The following is a 22033-nucleotide window of genomic DNA, read 5'->3' on the forward strand; positions in this document are numbered from 1 at the left end:
AAAATTTTATTTTGAGGTGCTCTAACTTTTCCACCACTGGTGGGAAAATTTTATGCCATGATTTTTTGGAAAGGCATTTTGCCAGATTTTTAACCTGTAAAAGGATTTTTCTCTATAATGAAATCCGGCAACAAATTATATAAGGATTATACACTAAAAATAGCTTAAAACGACCTTTACAAAAATATCTATAGAGGTTAAGCAACTAAGTGAAAGTTTATAAGACCAATGGGATCCTCTTATATATTGCCTAATTAATGCTAGAACTTCATCCTAAAAATTTTTACCTCGTTGCTAAAAAGATCAAGGTATTTGAATCAGAGCTTAAAAAAATATTCAACGTGCTTTTTTTTGCATTTTCACCAACTTTCTTTAATATGGATTCAAGAGGTTTTTTTATACAAAACTATTTAGTTTCTTGTTATCCAGCGTTAGATAATTGCATGACGGTTCTAAAATGGTATTACATTACGTCCTAAGTTAATATTTGATTAAATGGCAAGTAAAACAAAAAAAAATTTAAAAATATTTTTTTTGGGAGATTTTTGTATCTAAATTTCGTGAATTCCAGGGTAACAACTTCAGAAGGCCATAAAAACTTAAATTTTTTAAATTTTTCATTTATTTAAAATGGCAAACCTCCTCTAATATGATGAATTTTAACATGGACTTTTAAAATAATTGATTTTCTAAAGTTCGATTTTGGGCATAAATAATTTTTTCCACAAAGTTGGATTCCTGGGCTCACTGTGCGTCCATGATGAACAATTCAAAACAATTTGTGTATTTAGAAAGAGGTCAATAATTATTAATGCAAAAATTTATTTTTTAAATTAAAAGTATAAGATTTTCCTTTGAATCTCTACCATCTCTAAATGAAATAATTTGGATATTATTAAACAAATTATAATTATTCAAGAATAGCATCAAAGTAAAACAAAAACAAACCATTGAATTCTAGTTATATTTCTGAAGATTACAAAATAAAGAGAAGGAAATTCGATAATAGTTATTTCTCGCATCGTATTATAAACGGCTTTCCGCGGTTTTAATCTTTTGATTGTATATTTTTATATTCGTAGAAAGCTGGATATAATACGATGCTAATAATACATTTCTTATGGATGAGAACCGGTTCCTATCCACCGGATTCGAATGAATACGAGAAAATATATTGCTCAAATTTTCATATATACTAACTAACATACATCCTACTAATTTGGCAGATAGGCATCCAATTATTACATAGAACGATTGGAAATTTTTTTCTCGTATGGCACGGGCTAAAAAACTGGTTTTAATCTTATGATTGTACATTTTTATATTTGTAGAAAGCTGGATATAAAACGATGCTAGACATAGTTTTTTCATATGGATGAGAACCGGTTCCTATCCACCGGATTCGAATGAATACGAGAAATAACTATTCTAATGTTCTTACAAAAACAGTTATGTACACACTGACAAACAGACAGACATTTAGAGACCATTGCATTGCAGTTCATGGGGCCATAAAAATCACGAGAAAGCATTAAAAAAAAATATTTGTATTGTTGAAAAAAGTAAAAACTGTTTGCCATTTGTTTGTTTTTTAATAAAGGATATGAAATAAATCTAAATACACTTAGTTTGAGAAACATTTCTCTATTAGCAAATGACGAAATTTTAAAAATCTTACTTTGATGAGACACTACTTCTTCTAGAGGATGCAACACTGCCAGTCATGAGGTTGACCGCCTCTATCATATCTGCACGGTCCAGTACCTCAAAAGCCTTCATGGATAAATGGATTTAGAATATAATAATTTTGGTCAGTTCGTTCATACAGTTGGGGTGAAGATCATAATTGTCATTTTATGAATAAACAACATATTATTTTTATGTAGGAACTTTTTTGTCTAAAGCTAAAGATCTCTTAAAATGCTGGTCCAAATTATTGTACTTTTCAGGGAAGCTTTATAAGATGGTACTAAATCTTCTTCCTGCCTACACTGCCCTTTACAGGCGCGAAGCAACTAGTTAGTTATATTTACCTGTAAACACATGGGGTGTAATATTTCTTCCTCAGAGCTTGGTATAATAAAGGACATCTTGTACATTGGCTTCCATTTTCCCTCCAGATGCACATACCTGTAATATTATGATTTACTTTTCAATTAAGTTATAGAGTAGAGGAGACAACAGTTGCTAAGCTATATTTGAAGCATTTTATAGTGCCTATAAAAAAAGGGGACGAATTTAAAACTTTTGGCCGAAACGTCCGAATGACGTCATGTTAGAATAATGAAATATTCTAATATGACGTCATTCGAGATACTTTGGCCAAAGTTTTTATATTTATCCCTTTTTTAATTTGCACTTTAAAGAGCGTGTACTTTTCAAAACTGAATTTTTAATAGAAACAACATCAAAGTTAAGAAAATTATTAAGGTATTTTCTTTCATCCTTTTAAAACAATATACCTACTTCAAATTATACTATTACATTTTTGATGGTTTAGAATTTCTTATAGGGTGTGCTTTTTACAACAATATGAATTTGATCTTTTATGGTATAATGAAATAATATGTTAATTTTACCTTCCTGTCACTTGCTTTACAACTAAAGGTATTTCAAGCTCCTAAAATATGAAATAACAAGGATGATAACGTCCAATATGGTTGCAGGGAAATAATATATTATAACAGAGTAAAGTTAATATGTTAGATGATGGGTATTGTAGACGGTTGTCCATTGATAGAAAAGTGACAATTTTCATATTCAATTCCTGTTTTGTTGGCCCAAAACACCGAAGGTCCAGGCCAACAAAGTATGAAGTGATTCTATAATTTTGCCTTTTTTTCGTTACAATATTTTATAACACATATTTTTTTCAGTACTGCTAAGAACTAGTTTAAATCCAGCGGACATGAATCGGATTTAGAACCGTACAGGAAAATATAAAAATAGAAATTGTATTAAAACTGACAGACAGACATATTTAAAGAATAGATTTAAATCCTGAAGCTTTGCTCCAAGATATATTATTTTGTAGAGAAGTTTCTGAGAGAATAAAAAAATTGTTTGTTTGGTTTCGATGCGCAGAAGGTTATAATTCAATTTGTTAATATTTTACTGCAGAATATTTCTGTTCTAGCTTTTGTTTGTGTTTTCTATGTTTGTGTGTTTTCCAGGGGAGGAAGGGGACATTGGGTTGTTTATCATACCAGTCCCCATAGTTTTCTAATAACGTTATATTTTCTGTTGGCTTCTGGTCCCCAAAGTTTTATGATGACGGTTTTATTCGTTTGCTTAACATTAACAACTTTTGGAACTTACATTGAATTTGATTGGTTGGTTTATTAAGTTGAGCGTCAAAAACTTTTAACCACTAATTGTAATTTATAGAAGGGTAGATACATCAATTTATCGGTCATTGTCTTATCCCTATAGATGTCAGTTTTATATTTTTTTAAACACGCAATATAATTACAAAGTCTGTCTTTGTCCTGAAGCTACTTTGTCCTGAAGCTACTTTGTCCTGAAGCTACTTTGTCCGAAGCTACTTTGTCCGAAGCTACTTTGTCCAAGATCCTTTTTACCTTATCACTCCCTTTGGCTATATTAGGGGGATATAGACCCTTGTCAAGGGGTGTGAAGAGGAGTTTTTGGGGGTGGATACCTGGGGGGGGGGGGGGGGGGTGTTTACAACCCCCCTGCTGTACACCTCTGGATAGGATAATACACAGCAATATATGTAGAAGTACATCCTTGTTGATTATAAACAAAATTATCCATTCTAAAGAATATATCTTTTGGACTACAATGAAGGGCATGTACAGTTTTCAACCAAAAGGAATTAGAGAACGTTTTTATGAAAGTTTAGGTACATGTAAAAATTACATTCCAATTTCTCATCCCTCCCTTCTTTCCTTGTGTTTACCTTTTGTTTCTTCTCCTCTTTCTTATCCTCGTTGGGTGCTTGTAGGGAACTCTGAGCTGCTGCCTCTATTATTTCCTATTTAATAATTATGTTTTAATGGGTACCCAAGTTAATAGCATAATTAGTAACGTGTCGGCGTCCTGTCAGGGAGATGTCAGGTTCAAGTCTAGACCACACCAAGTCTTCCTTGAACCTGTTGGGAAAAACGCCCCTAGAGGCTAGGGGAGTAGCCGCTCGTTAATTTAAAAGTGCAAACAAAAAAGTTTTAACTTAGTGCAAAATTGCGTAAATACAGGATTTTATTTAAGGACATGCTAATATCGTTAGAACTTGATTGTTGAAATATAAAATCGATAGGAATATTATATCATGTCTAATTAACGTAAAGAGCTAACTGTTGCATACGGATGTACAGACAATTAATATAAAGGGTGTGCAAAAAAAAATGCGGACTTTTTAAAAATTGAAATTGCGCGGCTTGTGTTAATAGTAGAAATATGTTATGCAAATCGTTAGAACCGGTATGAACTCTAGTTTTTGGAAATATAAGAACGGATCCTGTGCTACGTATAGTTTAGGAGCTACGTGGTGAAATGTCCCTATTGCATTAAAACTTCTACTTATATTTCCAAAAACTAGAGTTCATAGAGTTCATACCGGTTCTAACGATATGCATAACATTTTTCTATTATTAACACAAGCCGCGCAATTTCAATTTTAAAAAAGTCCGCATTTTTTTGCACACCCTTTAGAAAAGCTTCGCTTTTAAAAAGTGTTAAGTTACCTTATCAATTTGCCAGATGTAAATACAATTCTCCCTACCACAACTCATAAATTGCTGAGGCACATTTCCTAAAAAAAAAAGAAATAATATGGTAATACAAAATGATAAGAATACCTAACCTGGATACTAATATGTTTATATATGTATTCAAAGTCTTTTTTTTCAGGGATATTTGTAAAATATTTTGTTTTAAAAATATGAATTTAGTGTACCTTTGACTTTATAATAGCGTTTAACAAAATCTTTCTCGCAACTTTACTAACATTTTACGGATGAGATTGATTATTTATCACATGGTATTAAAGATATCTTTCTATGAATATTAAAATTAAAAATATAAATTTTAATGCAAAATTGGTATAGATTTTATGACTTTTATTTTAATACGAAACTGTACATGATTTCTGAGAACCGATTCTATTAAATCATATATTAATTAGTTTTTATGTCATACTGGAAATTAATTTACCACCATACGGGTCTATTTTTTAACCGTTTACCTGTATTCTCCTTTGGAAAAGAACTTTCTTGGTCAAATTTTATTGTCCTAAATAAAAAAATATGATAGAAAATGAATCCGTCTGTAACAAATATATCAGCAATAATTAATCTGTTTTGTATGGTTTTTTTTTCTTCAAAAAGTCCACTAATTATCTAAATAAAATGTATACGAGTCACATCATACTAAAGTTGTTAAAATATTCAATAAATACTTTGAGCAAACAATAATAATACCGACTCGGCGGACAAAAATAGATTACAAAATTGGCAGATTTATATAAGCTTCAAGCATTAAAAAAATGGTTAGAAGTAAAATATTATAATAAAAGAATAGAGGGGCTATATGTAACTCTTCTCATGGGGTGGAGACCCCTTTCCGACTTACAATAGGGTCTTTAAATATCAGCCAATAACGTCAGAAATGTTAACACAGACAAATTAATAAAAAATAGCAGAATAGTTATTTCTCGCATTGTATTATAAACGGCTTTCCGCGGATATAGAATGTACAATTATAAGATTAAAACTAGTTTTTTAGCCCCGAGGTGCTGAAGGTACATTTTTATATTCATAGAAAGCTGGATATAATACGATGCTAGACATAGTTTTTTCGTATGGATGAGAACCGGTTCCTATCCACCGGATGAATACGAGAAAATAATTTGCTAGCAGAAGAAAAAGGTACCCACCTCTTAAGTCAGGTAGTTGTCTGGTTATACATCTATACTTATAGCTTTATTTGTAAAATGTTCTATTTTCTAATTATTGTTTTAAAATATTTTTTAAACAGATATTTAATAATAACCTTGGAATCCATTTTATATCCATAACTTCTTCCTCATGTCCATACTCTAAAACAAGGATGACAACATCCATAAAAGCGAAGCTCTGAAACGATATGACAGACGAACATTAACTTTTGTTGAGTGTCAGAACTGAATATACAAAATATGAAAATATAAGGCTTGACAAAATTTTACGTAAATTTGTTGCAAAACTTCATAAATACAGAATTCTGTTTAAGGACATACTTACATTTTTAATACTTGATTATAGAGATGCTTTGCTCATAATATTGTACCTTATCGTAATAGGAATCAGTAATAAAAAATCTAATCAATCGGATATTTTTATCACTTAAAAAATTGTTATTAAAAAAGTAAAAAAATTCAACATGTTTAAAATGGACGTACGGACATTCTGGTAACGATTATAGAGTTGCTACGCTTTCTTAATCGTAGCTAACTACTACAGGAATCACCATGCAAAGTTTGAAATCAATAGGATAATTTTGACATGCCTAAATTAACGAATAAAAGCTAACTATCTCGGACGGACGGACCTACCCTAATTATAGAAAAGCTTCGCTTTTAAAAACATATAAAGTAAATTCTTTAATTGGTGCGTGTATGTAAATTTACCAATGTGGTTGTTATCCTTGCCAAATAAAAGGGATCACTTCTCATAACAATGAAAAAAGAGAGTGAATATACGAAAGCTTCAAGAAATTCAAAAAATAACGTTATATCTTTAAAAGCATGACTAACATACAGACGGATGTATAGATTAGATGCGCAAATATCACAGGATTCTTCACCAGAATTTTCAGCTGTCTATCTTTATTACCAGCTGATAAAATCACATTTCCCTCATAGCGTTACGGACTGACAGACGGACAGACAAAGTGAATTGTTAAACAAGACCATTTACTCATACACCCTTTATTATAAAAAAAACCCAATATTTAAATTGAATCAAATTGTAGAATCTTAAGATTTTAGCCGTACTAATCTTTTTCAAATACTGCATTTTAATATAAACTTAGTTTTGTCGCCATCTGTTGATTTGTTAAGATTTTGAATTCTTAATTACCCAGGGATCTCAGGGGATAAGACAATGAAAGAAAAACTGGTGTGCAATCCCATTGTTAAAAACAAAATTACTTCTTCTTTGGTTACAATTAGTGGTTGAAACGTTTAAACACTTAACTCGATGAACCAAGCAATCAAAATTCAATAAAAGTCCCTAAAGTTATGAAGCCAATGAATAAGAAAACGATATTATAAAACTTTGGGGACTAGTGCAATAAAAAGCCCAATGTCCCCTCCATCTCTGATAATTATCAGTGTCATAGATTTATATTATTTTAGCAGTTTCCTTCCATATGTCAAGAGAGAAGGTAACCCTACTTTTAAAAAAACCTCAATAGAAGCAATGCTTTTTTGAAAAGATAAAAAGTAAGGTATACAATTTTTTTTAGAGTAGAAGACTTTGTAATAAAAGCAGGAGGCATGAAAATAGCTCAAAACCACCCCAAAGCTTAAATCTAAGAATAAAATAAGCTAAAAACCATCATTGGCCCTATATGAAGCTTTCCTAAGAAGGAGTACTAATTCAGTTCACAGCTAACTAAATTTTAAGCTTAAAACAAAAAAAACCTTGCCACTTTATATAATACGACAAAAAGGTATATTTTGGTCAAAGTAAATTTTACTTTTTAAAAAATAGTTTTTAAATTATGATACAAGGAAATAAGTTTACAGTTTTTTTTATGACCGGCGTAATGAAGAAAAAAAACTTCTTCTAAACTTTAGGTGGACAATTCTAAAATTTGCTTTAAATTTGAATATGATTAAAAGTTAGAACTGTGTGAATAAGCCAGGATCAAAAGGGATAAGACATTGGCCGATAAAGTGATGTACATCCCCAATTAATAATGATATATAAAATTATCCCCTCTGTAGATTATAATTAGTGGTTGGGCAATCATTATAATAATCCAACCAAAAAAAAACCCAACGAATTAGAAAACATTATTTAAAACTTTTGTCCCTTCCTTCCCTGGCGAATTATATAGTCGTCATGTGTTGACAACAATTTTATATAACAACACTTTCAACTTAATTGGATGATACTATTTTAAGAACTTTCAATGAGGAGCTATTGTATTGGTGAACAGTACTTTTAGTAGTTTTTTAAAACAGATAAGGAAGGCTTTTTCAGTTTTAATGTAAATGAACCTTCTAAACTTCTCTTAGACATTTTTTTTATTCTCTCAATGATACCCTGTTGAAGTGTTTGATTAAAATTATTACCTAATGCTCTTATGGGCCTTACTACACTCTACATTGTGGTGAAGGTTACAGATAAACAGACAGACATCTAATCTTTTTTACATACCTTATAATTGCATTACCTATAGACAAACAGACAGACATCTAATCTATTTTACATACCTTATAATTGCATTACCTATAGACAAACAGACAGACACCTAATCTATTTTACATACCTTATAATTGCATTACCTATAGACAAACAGACAGACACCTAATCTATCTATAATACAAAGTAGAATGATGTCTGTCCGGCTGTCCGTCCGTCCGTCTGAAGCTTGAGATCTCGGTAACCACTGAACCGATCGGATTCTACTCATCAGGGAATATACCTACTGGTCCTGTGGTGGTTTTAGGCTATTTTTTTTAAAATGAAACTTTTTTTTGAAGATTTCCTTGGTCCTTTTTTGTTGTTGAAGATTTCCTTGGTCTTTTTTTTTATTTTTTTGCCGAAGATTTTCTTGGTCCTTTTACGAATTTCGCCTTAATTTTTTTTGATCACCTCTTGGGGCAAAGCCCCTAGAGGCTAGGGGGGAAGCCGCTAGTTTTACATATCTTATGAATGCAATTACCTATAGCTGTCTGTGCACTCCAGTGAATGATTGGAATAAATCCATTCTCTCTACTCCATTCTTCTCCCTCATCTCCTTAAATGAATTGTTCTGTTAAGTTAAAACTTTGAATGTAAATAGAATCAAAAATAATTAGGTACGCCTATCACTTTGATAGGTTATCCTGCGTAGAAGATAGGTGAGAAAGAGTATATTTCAGCTACAACCTACTAATTTCATTTCATTTCTTTTTTTATTTCTACATTATTTTTTAGAATAATACTAAAATTAAGCACAAAAGAAGTATCTAGAATTATTTAATTATTCATTTAATATTAACATCTGCCACAGACTTCCAAGAGGGGGAGGTGTAAAGAATTGTTACTCTCTTCAAATTTTAGAACCACTTATTTTACCTCAATTATTGCACAAAAAAAAACATTAAAATACATTAGATATACTTTCTAAAACCTTTCGACCCCTCTTTTTACCCCCCCCCCCCTCAAAAAGCTTAGACGTCCTTGATACCTGCTTCCATCTTCTTCTCATCCCATGTACAGTCTCCAATGTATAATTTCTAAACAATAATTTTTTTGTTAAAAAAGTATTATTTACAACATTTTATTTTGCAAATTTGTTAAGGAAGTTTGTATCAATTTATTCATTTAGTTTTATACACAAAAATCCTTAAAATAAAGTAAAAGAATCACTGTGTGTCCGCGTGTGTGTTTGTCCGTCTGTACTTAAGAATGATATGATTGTACTTTACAGCGAGGCTTCTCATGCTTCCTGGGAAGGTTAATAACTATTTGGGGGGAAGGTACCACCCCCATCCCAGGAAAAATCGCCCCTACAAAAAATTGTTCCCTCCAAAAAAGATTTCTTTTCCTCTTCAAAACTAAAAGTAAAAGTAAAGGGTCTTCTTCCCCTATTCAACCATTCCCTCAAGTTTCCCTAGAGGCCTCTAGGGGCGTAGCATAAAAAAGAAACCTTTATCCAGTCTTGAATGTCCCATATGACAATTTGTCCATTGGCAAGTCCACCCAACAGGGTTGCCGGATCTGAGGGATGCCAGCGCATCAACATTACATCATCTGGACACCTGGTTGAGATTTTTTTAGAGCAATATGAAGTTTTTAAATTATATCTTTTTTAAATATTACCTAATTGAAGTAGCTTTTTGTTTATAAATGTATAAAAAAAATAAAGGAAACAATTAAATCAATTAAAACTAGGGTTGGGCCGGATATCCGGCCATTTTAGATGTCCGGCTGGATACCGGATATTTAAACTATCCGGATACTGGATATCCAGATGATTTATAAAGCCAGATCTTCGGTGATTTGCCGGATATTATGCTATTTTTATTAATTGGCCGGATACCGGATATTCGGCATTAGAAATCAGCCGGATATCCGTTATCCGACCAATAAAGTATCCGGCCCAACCCTAATTAAAACAATCTTATTTACAAAACAAATAATTACCTCAATAACAGCTGAGGATATATAAAGTGTTTAGTACTCCAGATCATCACATAATTGGGAGCTAATAATCTTTTTGTCAAAGAATCCATATAGTCATCATAACTAAAATATATAAAGCCCAGTTCACAAAAGACAAAGGTCGACATCTGGAAATTTTAGGTCGACCTGTAGAAGCCTTAGGTTGACCGATTTTATAAAGGTATTTGAGGGTTGTACTTGTTTAGATTGACCTACAAAAAAAATCGGTTGACCTTTAAAAGTTTTTGTGAACTGGGCATATGTCTATACAATCATTATAAAATGGTGTTATTGGCCTAATTTTAATTTTTTTTTTGGATATAGTTATCAAAATTAAATTTTCCGTCCTTGTGAGGGATTTTTGTATCTCTTGATGAAAGGACAAGTAACGTTTTGGTGTTTTTGGTCCGATTTTCTCAATTTTTGTGGATAATAATATCAAAACTAAATATCCCATTGTCAGTCTGTCAGTCTTCATCTTTAATATAAAGTAGAACGATGTCTGTCTGTCTGTTTGTTTGTCTGTCTGTTTGTAGCGAAGGATCTCGCTAACCGCTGAACCGATCGGGTTCTCCTTTACAGGGTAGCTTCTCATAGGTCCCGGGAAGGTTTATAACTATTTTCTTTTCTGAAACCCCCCCCCCCAATAAAAAAAATTTTATTTTAAAACTAAAATTAAAATAGTGGGGTCGACTACACCCCCCCCCACAAAAAAAAAAAAATTCTCCCTCACCAAACTTTTTTTTTCTTTTTCTTTTAAATCTAATATACGAAAAATTGGTTTGATCAAACCTCTTAGGGCAAAGCCCCTAGAGGCTAGGGGCGAAGCCGATAGTACTAAATATAAAAAAATTATAAATTATAAAAATACATGAGCTAGGTTTTAATATTTAAACATATACTCTTTAAATCTCCTTTTCTTATTCTTTTCCATTAATTTTTGTACATTTGGATGCCGTCATCCTTGTTTTGATTCTAAATCATTTTGAATTCGCTTACCTCAAATTTTCAATGCATGACATGGCAACAATGTGAGAATATTTGCTATGCCACTCAACTGCCTAAAAATTTAATAATTTAAGCAAGGGTATTGTGACACTTTTTTACAATTACAGAAATAATGTAAGTTAACTATTAGTTCTTTTATACTATCCTCTTTTTTTTTATCCTACTAGAGGCTGAGCCTCAAGTACCTAGAGGCTCTGTAATCTGTATTAAAAAATTTTAAAATAGCCTTAAACCTTCTTAAGACTTGAATCTTAAAATAAAATAGCCTTATACCATCCAATGAACCATGTAAAGGTTCCCTAAAATGATGAATTCAATCGGTTCAGTAGTTATCAAAATCTTAAGCTACAGACAAAAAACCTAGTATTGTATATATCAGGATTTGTAGGGTGCGCAAGTATAGCAATCACTGAACTGTAGAATTAACACAGTGCGTTCGACGATGCTTTGACTTTTGTGTCAGAACCTAAATTGGGACATAGTGCATTTTTTTGCCCTAGGTTAGGTAACTTCATTTCACTTTTCAATAAAATCTAAAATGCAGCCGTTTTTGAGAAAATTAGATTTGAAAATTTCAAGTTTAATTTTCACCCCTATGAGTTACCGCATAAGCATGACAAGAAAAGTAAAGATTGTTTATTTAAAATTTTTAACAACTTCGCTTTTATAAAGTTCTTCATAAAACCACTCCTGAAGTGAGTTGATTCATGGCCATTTTTATCAGTTGCTTTGCTAAGGTCACGGAAATTTAAATAAATCATATATAGAAGGGTTTTACGAAAGACTTCATTAAAGCAAATTTGTTAAAAATTTTAAATAAATAATCTTTGCTTTTCTTGTCATGATTATGTTGTAACTCCTATGGGATGAAAATTGAACTTGAAATTTTCAAATATAATTTTCTCAAAAACGGCTGCATTTTAGATTTTATTGAAAAGTGAAATGAAGTCACCTAACCTAGGGTAATGAAATGCACTATGTCCAATTTAGGGTCTGACACAAAAGTCAAAGCACCTTCGAACGCACTGTGTTAATGACAAAACATATGGAAACGTTTCATCCATGTGTATTATATCTATTGTCAAATGTTTACAGAATATCAAATTTACCTTAACTCGTTTATTTCTTGAGAATATAAGATCAGAAAGTGATAGATGTTCTACTAATCTATCCTCTATTCTCTCCTCTACATAGTCTCGCATGTAAAACATCTCAACTTCTTCTCGAATATTTCCCATAATATCTCCCTAAATGGATGTAAAATATCCGTGGATATTATGACAGGAGAAAAGGAGTCGTAAATCTAGGTTACTATTTCCCTTGTCAGTAATTAGTCAGTTCTTTAATCCAGAAGAATTGAAGGGGATGGGGTCAAGGGGATGAATCGTTATTTTAGCCTGCTGGGTGGATCACTTTATTAAAGAACATGAAAATCTGGTGTAATATCCAAGTAATAAAATATCTATTTCTCACTATTACATATATGTAAATATATTTACTACCGGTTACATTCCTAGAGGCCTTAAGAGGCACTTGTGAGATGGGAAAGGAGTAGGTGGCTACTTTACAAATTTTAAATCTTATTTTAAAAAGAAAAGAAAAACTTTTTGAGATGTAACTTTTTTTCTAGGAGAGATTTTATTGGGAGTTTGGGGTTACCCTCCCCAGAACCAGTCCAGAACATTTAGGAGAATCATTTCGGTTAAACGTTTAGTGAGATCTTACACACAGACAGACATATATACACACATCCTGTTACTTTAATTTAGGCTTTTTTTACCTCTTCTTGAGCTTCATTAACAAGTTTTTCTGCTTGTTCCAGGAAAGCTTTGAAATCCTCAGATGCCATTGTTTCCTTCATTTCATCCTCAGAAAATGCCCTAAAAAATTGTTTAAATAGTTTTTGTGACTTTTTTAATGGTGCAGCTTTTATGGCACATTTTAAGAGGTACGCGACTAATATATTATATATATACTTAAATCTTTATAAATGTAAAGAAGAAGGGGAAAAAACTCATATTATGATACTGATACTTAATGTTTTACAAACACTTTATCTTATTTGTAGGCTTTCAAATGAAGTTCACTTTTATTAAATTTTGATTGGTTGTTACATACTATCATTGTCCAAACTTGTCCACCAATTATAATAATCTCCTTATAGGGGTAACTTTATTTATCTTAATCCATCAATTTATCAACAATTTCATGTTCCTTAAAACACTGCTATGTATTTAATTCTTGCAGTAAAGGTACTCTATACATCTATGATGATAAATTACCTTGATTCATACTGTATATACACATTTTTTGGATGTGTAAGATGAGTTTGAGTGCCACTTTCTTGCAGGACAGGTACTGCCTGCATCCCCCTGTCCATACACCGTACCTCACCCCACTTGGTTGTGTCCTACAATAATGGATATTTGGATATATAAGTTGGAAAGAATTTTAATGTTAGAGGGAGATTTGAAATCTGCATCAAATTTTAAGGAGTTTTTTTTTATAAAATTTGTTTTTTTTGTATAATTCTTTATCTAAAAGCGGAAATACAATTTAAGTTAATTAATTTTTACATCTGTGATTGGTGGATTGAAAATTATCTGCGCTCTGATAGTTTCCAATCCACCTATCCTATTGGTCAAAATTTATGAACTTAAATTGTATTTCCGCTTTTAGATAAAGAATTATACAAAAAACTAATTTTATAAAAAAAATCCTTAAAATTTGATGCAGATTTCAAATATCCCTCTAACATAAAAAAATAAAATTCCTTCCAATTTATATATCCTAATGGATATACAATAGGTGGATATTGAGACAGGGGAATTTTGTCGTCAATTTAGGTTTGCTATATAGTCATCAGATATTAATCAATTCGTTCCTCCGTGATAGGGGAGGGAATATTTTATTCAGAACAAAAACTATTTTGACTTTAAAAGTTTAAATATTGAGTATAAAATGCAGTGACGCAAAATCTTTTAATATTGTATATTTTAGATAAGCAGAAGCTAAGATCCTAGAGGTTAAGGATGGCACCACTTGTTTTTAAATATGTTATTTTGTCCGTATGTAGCTTTATTGGGTACCTGGAAAGCGAGACAGCTGACATACCCATCTTTAACATCATCACAATTTCTGTCTTTGAAATCATATCCGGAGGATTTTCTTGGAGCCAGCTTTATGGTCAGGTGAATCCTTAATATAATGGATATAAAATATATTTGGATATTATAACAGGGGAAAAATTGACGTCAATTTAGGTGGCAAACATGGACATTATTAATCAGTTTGTTTATCCAGTAGGAGTGGAGTGGAGTGGCAAATCAGATTTGCAATTGGCTTGAAATTGTGTTACAAATTAATCTTTCCCTCACCCCTTTTTGCTAAGCAAGTTAACTTATTTTACAGAAAATGGTCTCTTTTCAAGTTAGAACATGAGAAAGAAAGCTAAGCTAAACTATTGAGACGGTCAGACTAACGAACATGAACAGATACAAAGTTTAAAATTGAATATGGTTTTGAAGTCTGAAAAAATTATGTTAAAAATTTGTTAAACAACAAATGAGTATTATTTCTAATAATATGTAAGGTACATAAATCAATCTTCTGTATTTGGTGGCTTTAATATTGGGAGAAACTGCAGTATACCTGGGTCTGGAATCTTGTACCCAATCATTTTCTATCTCTTGATCGCTGCCAAGATTCTAAAATAAATTTTTCATATTTTAACATACATGAAAAATGTACATTATGAGCTTTAAAAAAATTAAATCTTTTAAAATCATGAAATTTTGTCAAAGATTTTACCGTCCATGTTTTGGGTTGGGGTGGTTGGTATGCATAGGTTGTCTGCAGATCCAATAATCCTGATTCCCGTGTCTCCTCTCTTCGTTGGTATTCACTTACAGAGTCCTACAACATAAAGAAATACTCATAGCGGGTATCCTGTCCCGATTTTGAATTGGGTCTTTAAATCAGCTAATAGCATCAGATATACACAATCAAGTCCTTACAAAAGAACAGAGAGTAATTTGGAACGAAAAGAGTCTCCAACACTTGGGCCAGAGAGTTGGCTTGATTATATATCTATTTTCAAACATTTATTATATTATTAAGATTTTATTTTATATTAATCGTCATAGTTGAAAGTTACAAGTCTGAATGGACTATTCTTTTCAGGGATGCTTTATCATTGTCCTGGAATGGTTTACCACTATCTTTCTGAAATGGATACGGATTAAAGTAAAAGAATACAGGGACCATGAGCTATATGTTTAACTGTCATATTAAATAAAAGAAAGATGAAATATGCAAAACCTCAAAGAAAATCACGCAACCTTTAAAATAAAGGTTTATGTCTTTTGAACCATAACCGACAGACAGACGGATAAAACAATGCTTAAACAAAATGTACATATGTCATAGGAATCTTCACTAAAAATTTCAGCCGTCTATCTTCAATAGTAGCCAAGAAAATAACATTTACCCAATAGCGTTACAGACTAACTGACTGGCGGACAGACAAAGTGAATTAAACTGCGAACCAAAAAAATAGGCAAATCTAAATTTGCAGAATAGCAGCTTTAATATTCATTTAGGATGATTTTACTGTAAATATAAAATGTAGATGCATCTTTTGGTTACAAGTTTCCACCGTTAATTTTTTATTAATCAGCACTAATGAAGCACAAGATCTCAAAAACAGCATTTTTATAAAATACGGATACCTGGGTTGTACAGATGATAAAATTTGTTCCCGTAGCTTCATTAATTTCATACACCATCAACACTTCCACTACGCTCAGCTTCTGGATAACCTGAATACAGAAAGTGTCATCACTAATATAAAAACGGAAAATGATTATTTGTTTATCTGAAGCTTAAGATCTCGGTAACCGCTGGACCGATTGTGCTTCACTCTTCAGAGAATATAGCTGCGCGCTTGTCTTATTGTAAAGTAGAAATTTTTTTTTGTCTGAAGCTAAATATTTCAATATACTGATTGATTTCTCCTTTATAGGCAAGCTTCACGTAGGTCCCGTGAAGGATGAATTTAGGCTAATTTTTAGATGGTATTGGGCTTTTTTTCCGCCTCCTTTCTTACCCATTTGAATGCCGAGCCTCTAGATTTTATGGCCGAATGGTTTATATAAATAAGGCAGATTGAGGGAGATTAACTTTATAGAACATGCTCTGTGTGTGTTACAAGTACAATAGTACATGTACTACTATTAGTTATCTTGAAATATTATAGTAATAAATATACACACTTGGATCTTACACCAGATATCCATTATCCATGTTCTCTAATAAAGTAAAAAACGTAGCGGGATAAAAATTACGATTACCCCCTTTTTACCTCCTTTTCCCCATCCATACTTTTCCTACTTGATGAACGAAAAGAACAGTAAATGAGTTTCATGTAAGCATGCTAAATTGACGACAATTTTCCCCTTATCAAAATATCCACACATAATAGTACGTGTCCTGCTATTAGTTATCTTGAATATATTATAGTTCTAGATAAGATTAGTATAATTGAGCATAAAACTAATGATTGTATTCGGGTTACACAATTTACAAATCTGTTAGTCAAATTACAGCTAGACGTGTTAATTGATAAAGTGTGTTTTAACATGATTTTTTATGAAGTCCTATTTAGTAGGGGTTAAATAGTCAATACTTAGTAATGCAGTTATATCACAGTTCACATGCGCAAAAAAGACTTATTTTTTAATGCTTTTCCTGTGCATCATTGGGTCTTGGCTATTCCAGATAATATATAGGCATTTAAAGTAGGGTTAGGCCGGATATCCGGCCGGATACAGGATATTGAAACTATCCGGATACCCAACTGATTTATAATGCAGGATATCCGGCATTAGATATCAGCCGAATATCCGGTATCCGGCCAAAAAAGTATCCGGCCCAACCCTAACTTAAAGTTTTTTTTAAAGATAATCGATACCGTGACCTGAAGTGGATTCTTAAAAAACTTTTGCCCCACCAAAATCAGTGGGGGAAACTAAAATTTTAGTGGGGCAAAAGTTTTTTTTAAGAAATCACATCAGTTCTATATCCAAGCTTTTTTTATTATTACCAAAATAAAACCAATGTACATATACATTACTAGCGGCTACGCCCCTAGAGGCCTTTAAGGCACTTTCATTTTTAAAAAAAAATAATACGTAACATTTCTATGTTGCGTTCAATTTTCTACGTAAATAAATTCGATATTTTTGTGATTTCTCTTGGGAGGATGGTGGTACCCTCCCCAATGGTTATAAACCTTCCCGGGACCTATGAGAAGCTACCCTGTTAAGGAAAACCGGATCGGTTCAGCGGTTAGCGAGATCCTTCGGTACAGACAAACAAACAAACAGACATCCTGTTACTTTATTATAATAATGAAAATTTTTAAAATTTGGACAAACATAAAAGTTAACTTTATGGGAACAAAGAGGAGAGAATAATTTCTGTAAATGACACAATACTAAATATTTAGAGTTTAAATATATATTTAATTTATAAAGACTTTACTGTAAAAAAAAGTTTTTTGTATATTAACTGATATTGGCATTTATAATAGGTTTTGGTAGTTTGCAGTACGTTTGTACATCCATAATAAGTGTCTATCACTGTATAAAATCCTACTGTTCTTTTGTAATTTATAATAATTTAGCTCGTGCTTGTTCTGTTAGGGAGGGTGGGGACATTGGGCTGTTTATTTTCTATTCCCTAATAATTCTTATAATTCTTTTTCTTATTCGTTGGCTTAACAACTTTGGGGATTTTTTATTGAATTTTGATTAATTTGTTCATTAAGTTGACTGTCCAAAGGTTTCAATCACTAACTGTAATCTACAAATAGGTGTAATTCTCTGTATCATAAATGGAAATGTGTGCATATCAATTTATCGGTCATTGTCTTATCCCTTCAGATCCCAGTTGTTCTTCTTTTTTTTGGACATACTTGTCCGTGATATACATATGTTTTTCAATAGTTTAAAAAGTGCTTTATTCCAGAGAGAGAAGGAACAACGGGTTGTTTATTAAATTAGTCCCCAAAGTTTTATAATAACGTTTTCTTATTCATTGGCTTAACGACTTTAGGGACCTTAGTGAATTATGATTGGTTAGTTCATTAAGTTGAGTGTTCAAACGTTTCAACTATTAATTTTAACAACAGAAGGGGTAATTTGTGTATCATCATTGGGGATGTGCATCAATTTATCGGCCATTGTCTTATCCCTTTAGATCCCTAGCTTTATTCTCTCCTGTGTACAAACAAATCAAATATGTAACAGAAATTAGCAAAATTTAATCAACTTGTGTATGTACATATATTTATTATTAAGTCAAGAATAAAGGATTTAAAATATAAGTGTCTAAGTTCATCAGTTCGCTAAGGTAAATATAAGTTTCTCGCATGCTATTTAAGATAGATGGCTCTGATTTTAAAAAAATCATTGAGCCAGTAAGCATCCAGTAACCAGTTTACTTAGTCCATCAGTCTGTCGGGCGGGCTTCACAAACATTGAATGAGTATTTTTTATTATTAAGGTTTCGTGATTTTCTCTAGATTATTGAATATTCTCTCTCCTTCCTTTTTTTATAGACAACTGAGCATCTGCTCCATAACAGACTTTGTCCTTTTGGCCATTCATTTTTTTATGCTACGCTACTTATGGATGTTATCATCCTTGTTTTAATTTGCATGATCTGAACAATTCCTGGTAAGTTTTGGTATAAAAAAAATTCTGTGGATGAAAAGCAAGCCCTGTAATGGTATACACATCCCCGAAAACGAAGAGAAAGAGGGGACAATGAGCTGTTTATTACACTAGTCCCCAAAATTTTATATGAACCTTTTCTTATTTGTTAGCTTACCATTGCAACTTTGGGGACTTGAGTGAATTTTGATTAATTGGCTCATTAAGTCGAGTGTTTAATCGTTACAACCACTAATTTCGATCTAAAAAAGGGGTAATTTTGTGTATTATCATTTGGGATGTAAAATAATTTATCGGTCATCGTCTTATCCCTTTAAATCCCTGCTGAAAACTAGTTATAATGCATAGTTTGATATTAATCATATTTGTTGTCAGTGCCAGAGAAACTATAATTTAGGTTCATACTAACTGTTATTTTAAACTTAATTAAACCTATATACAGGGATATACAGGGATAAGACAATGGCCGATGACACACAAAATTACCCCTTCTGTAGATTAAAATTAGTGTTTAAACGTTTGAACACTCAACTTAATAAACCAACCAATTAAAATTCAGTTTAGGTCTCCAATGTTGTTGCGCCACCGAATAAGAAAACGTTATTGTAAAACTTTGGAGACGTGTGTAATAGTTAGTCTCTTTATCTCTTTATGAAACGATGTACAATCAAATCCCGTTGCAAAGATCAAATATAATTGTCAGTTATTTATACAAAAATAATATTTCAAATTTCAAATCAATAGGACTATTCCACTAGTTGAAATAACTGGACTTGGTAAACATAGAAGTGCACCCACGTTCCTATTTTTCTCATTACTGATTAATGTTTTAAATCGATAAGACTATTCCAAGATGTTTAAATAATGCTGAACATATCTGCATAAATTAAATTGATTGGAAATGTATTTACATAATATATTCAATATAAGTTGTATATAGAATCAAGGTCCAAGATTTGAAATTAATTTTGCGAATTATGACCAACAATTCATTCATTATTCTATTAAAAGCGAAGCTCTGAAACGGTAAGAATAACGTACATTAACACTTGTATAGTGTCAGAACTGAATAATCGGAATATAAATGTTTAAAAGTCGAAACAAAATTGTAAATAAAGTTGTTGGAAAACTGATCAAATACAGGATAATGTTTAAGGACATACTTACATTTATATGATTTGATTCTAGAGAGGCTTCGCTTATAAAATTGTACTTTGTTGTCCTAGTAATCAGTATTCAAAAAATATGATCAATCAGATAATTATATGACATAAAAATTTCTTGTGACAAAAGCTAAAAACAACATTTTTAAAAAAAGTACATACGGAAATTCTAGTAATTATTATAGAGTTGCTATGCTTTCTAAATCGTACCTAACTACTACAGGAATCACCATGCAAAATTTGAAATCGAAAGAACAATTCTAACATGCCTAAATTAACGAAAAAAGCTATCCGTTCCAGACGAACGGACGGACCGACCCTAATTATAGAAAAGCTTTGCTTTTAAATGGAACAATACTGGCCATAGGTAGCACATAATTAACAAGATAACAAAAAACATCAAATAGTTATAAAGCAACAAGAAAATTTACATTAAATAGATATCATTGAAATGTAATGGGAAAAAGAGTTAAGTTATAGTGCGCTTTCCCTAATAAGGCATATGGATCGACCATTATTTAACTTTTTCTTGAAATATATATGTTTATATAATAAATACACGTTAAAGGTATGGATGTGGTCCCAACTCTTCAACCTACCTCAGCAATAGGATGAAAGTCTGATTGTGCCCCCAACTTCTCCAGGTTTTCTTTGAGTAGCTTGACAGGTACAAATTTCAGGGGCTCCCAATTTGATACATCCCAGTTAATGACACAGGCAAGCTCTTCCTGAATAATAACATATAACATAAGATTCGAAGCAAATTAACTAAACAATAAGGAGCTTTTAATTAATTTTAATTCATTATGCAATAACACCTGCGGGAGCTTTCTTGCTGGGTTACCCAGTATCGAATACATCCTAACCTAACCTGGCCAAAAGTAATAGACAAACAAAAGAAAACTAAATGACCCCCCCCCCCCCTCCGTATATTTTAAATTCATTTTAAATTAGGAGTTGGAAGAAGGTTCTAGGCTAGACTAGGCACTTGAGGGAAACATTTAACAATATGATTTTAGAGCTCCTAGTGAGGTACACTCCAGGCTTGCCCATGTCTCCCTATGCTAATTATATCCATAAGTGCTATGACATATATATTTGACTCGGGTTCAAACCTTATACTTATACAAGAACACAGGGATCTAAAACGATAAGACAATAGCCGATAGATTAATGTTTATCCCCAATGATGATACACAAAATTTCCCCTGCTGTAGATGACAATTAGTGGTTGAAACGGTTTAAAACTCAACTTAATAAACAAACCAATTGAAATCAAATAAAGTCCAAAAGTTGTTAAGCCAACAAATAAGGAAACGTTATTGATAAGCTTTAGGGACTAGTGTAATAAATAGCCCAATGTTCACTCCCTCCCTGGCAATACCGATAGCGGACACTTCAGTGTACAGGTTGTACCTGTGTTGCAATTGCCATGTAGACAGCCATGGCTCCCTCAATGGTCTCATTTTCTTCGTCTGCCTCAGACATTTTAAGGTAATCTATAATACATAAGTGAAAATGTAAATGTTAGTTATCCGCAGAACTGAATATGTTGTGTTTTTAATTTTTCAGGGATTATACCTACTGATTATGTGATGATTAAAAGTATCCCCCCCCCCCTAAAAAAAATAATACTTTGGAAGAGCAACTGTAAAATTTCAACAAACATCTATCCAAAATTTTATTTTATTACAAGATTTATAAAAATCTTTTTAACATTGAAACATAAAACAAGTGGTAATTTGAC

The 22033-nt window shown here is 31.9% G+C and overlaps 1 protein-coding gene across 1 annotated transcript; it reads right to left on the bottom strand.

Annotated features, from left to right (window-relative positions):
• Positions 1-828: 828 nt before the first annotated feature.
• LOC145322992 (dynein axonemal intermediate chain 3-like) lies at positions 829-21781 on the bottom strand. Its single transcript, XM_080165379.1, has 22 exons — positions 21703-21781; positions 20886-21014; positions 16118-16207; positions 15198-15302; positions 15039-15094; positions 14477-14585; positions 13670-13797; positions 13168-13267; positions 12497-12634; positions 11379-11440; positions 10362-10463; positions 9865-9976; positions 9403-9451; positions 8896-8970; positions 6013-6058; positions 5207-5253; positions 4707-4774; positions 3923-3997; positions 2580-2620; positions 2034-2130; positions 1679-1773; positions 829-871 (listed from the first exon to the last, which is right to left on the bottom strand). Exons 1-22 carry the CDS (start codon positions 21772-21774, stop codon positions 829-831), a joined length of 1839 nt encoding a protein of 612 aa, XP_080021505.1. The 5' UTR covers positions 21775-21781.
• Between the last annotated feature and the right edge of the window lie 252 nt (positions 21782-22033).

Source organism: Acartia tonsa, chromosome 6 (assembly GCF_053477335.1).
Source record: "Acartia tonsa isolate MP-2025a chromosome 6, ASM5347733v1, whole genome shotgun sequence".
NCBI classification, from domain to species: Eukaryota; Metazoa; Arthropoda; class Copepoda; order Calanoida; family Acartiidae; genus Acartia; species Acartia tonsa.

Bases quoted from the DNA above. Each gene is read 5' to 3' on its own strand.
- LOC145322992 (XM_080165379.1), bottom strand. From the start codon at position 21,774: ATGTCTGAGGCAGACGAAGAAAATGAGACCATTGAGGGAGCCATGGCT. The intron at 6,059-8,895 runs GTAATTGCATTC...TCCTTGTTTTAG, and splicing joins GAGTGCACAGACAGCTATAG to AGTATGGACATGAGGAAGAA. The intron at 4,775-5,206 runs GTAAACGGTTAA...TTTTTTTTTTAG, and splicing joins TTTTCCAAAGGAGAATACAG to GAAATGTGCCTCAGCAATTT.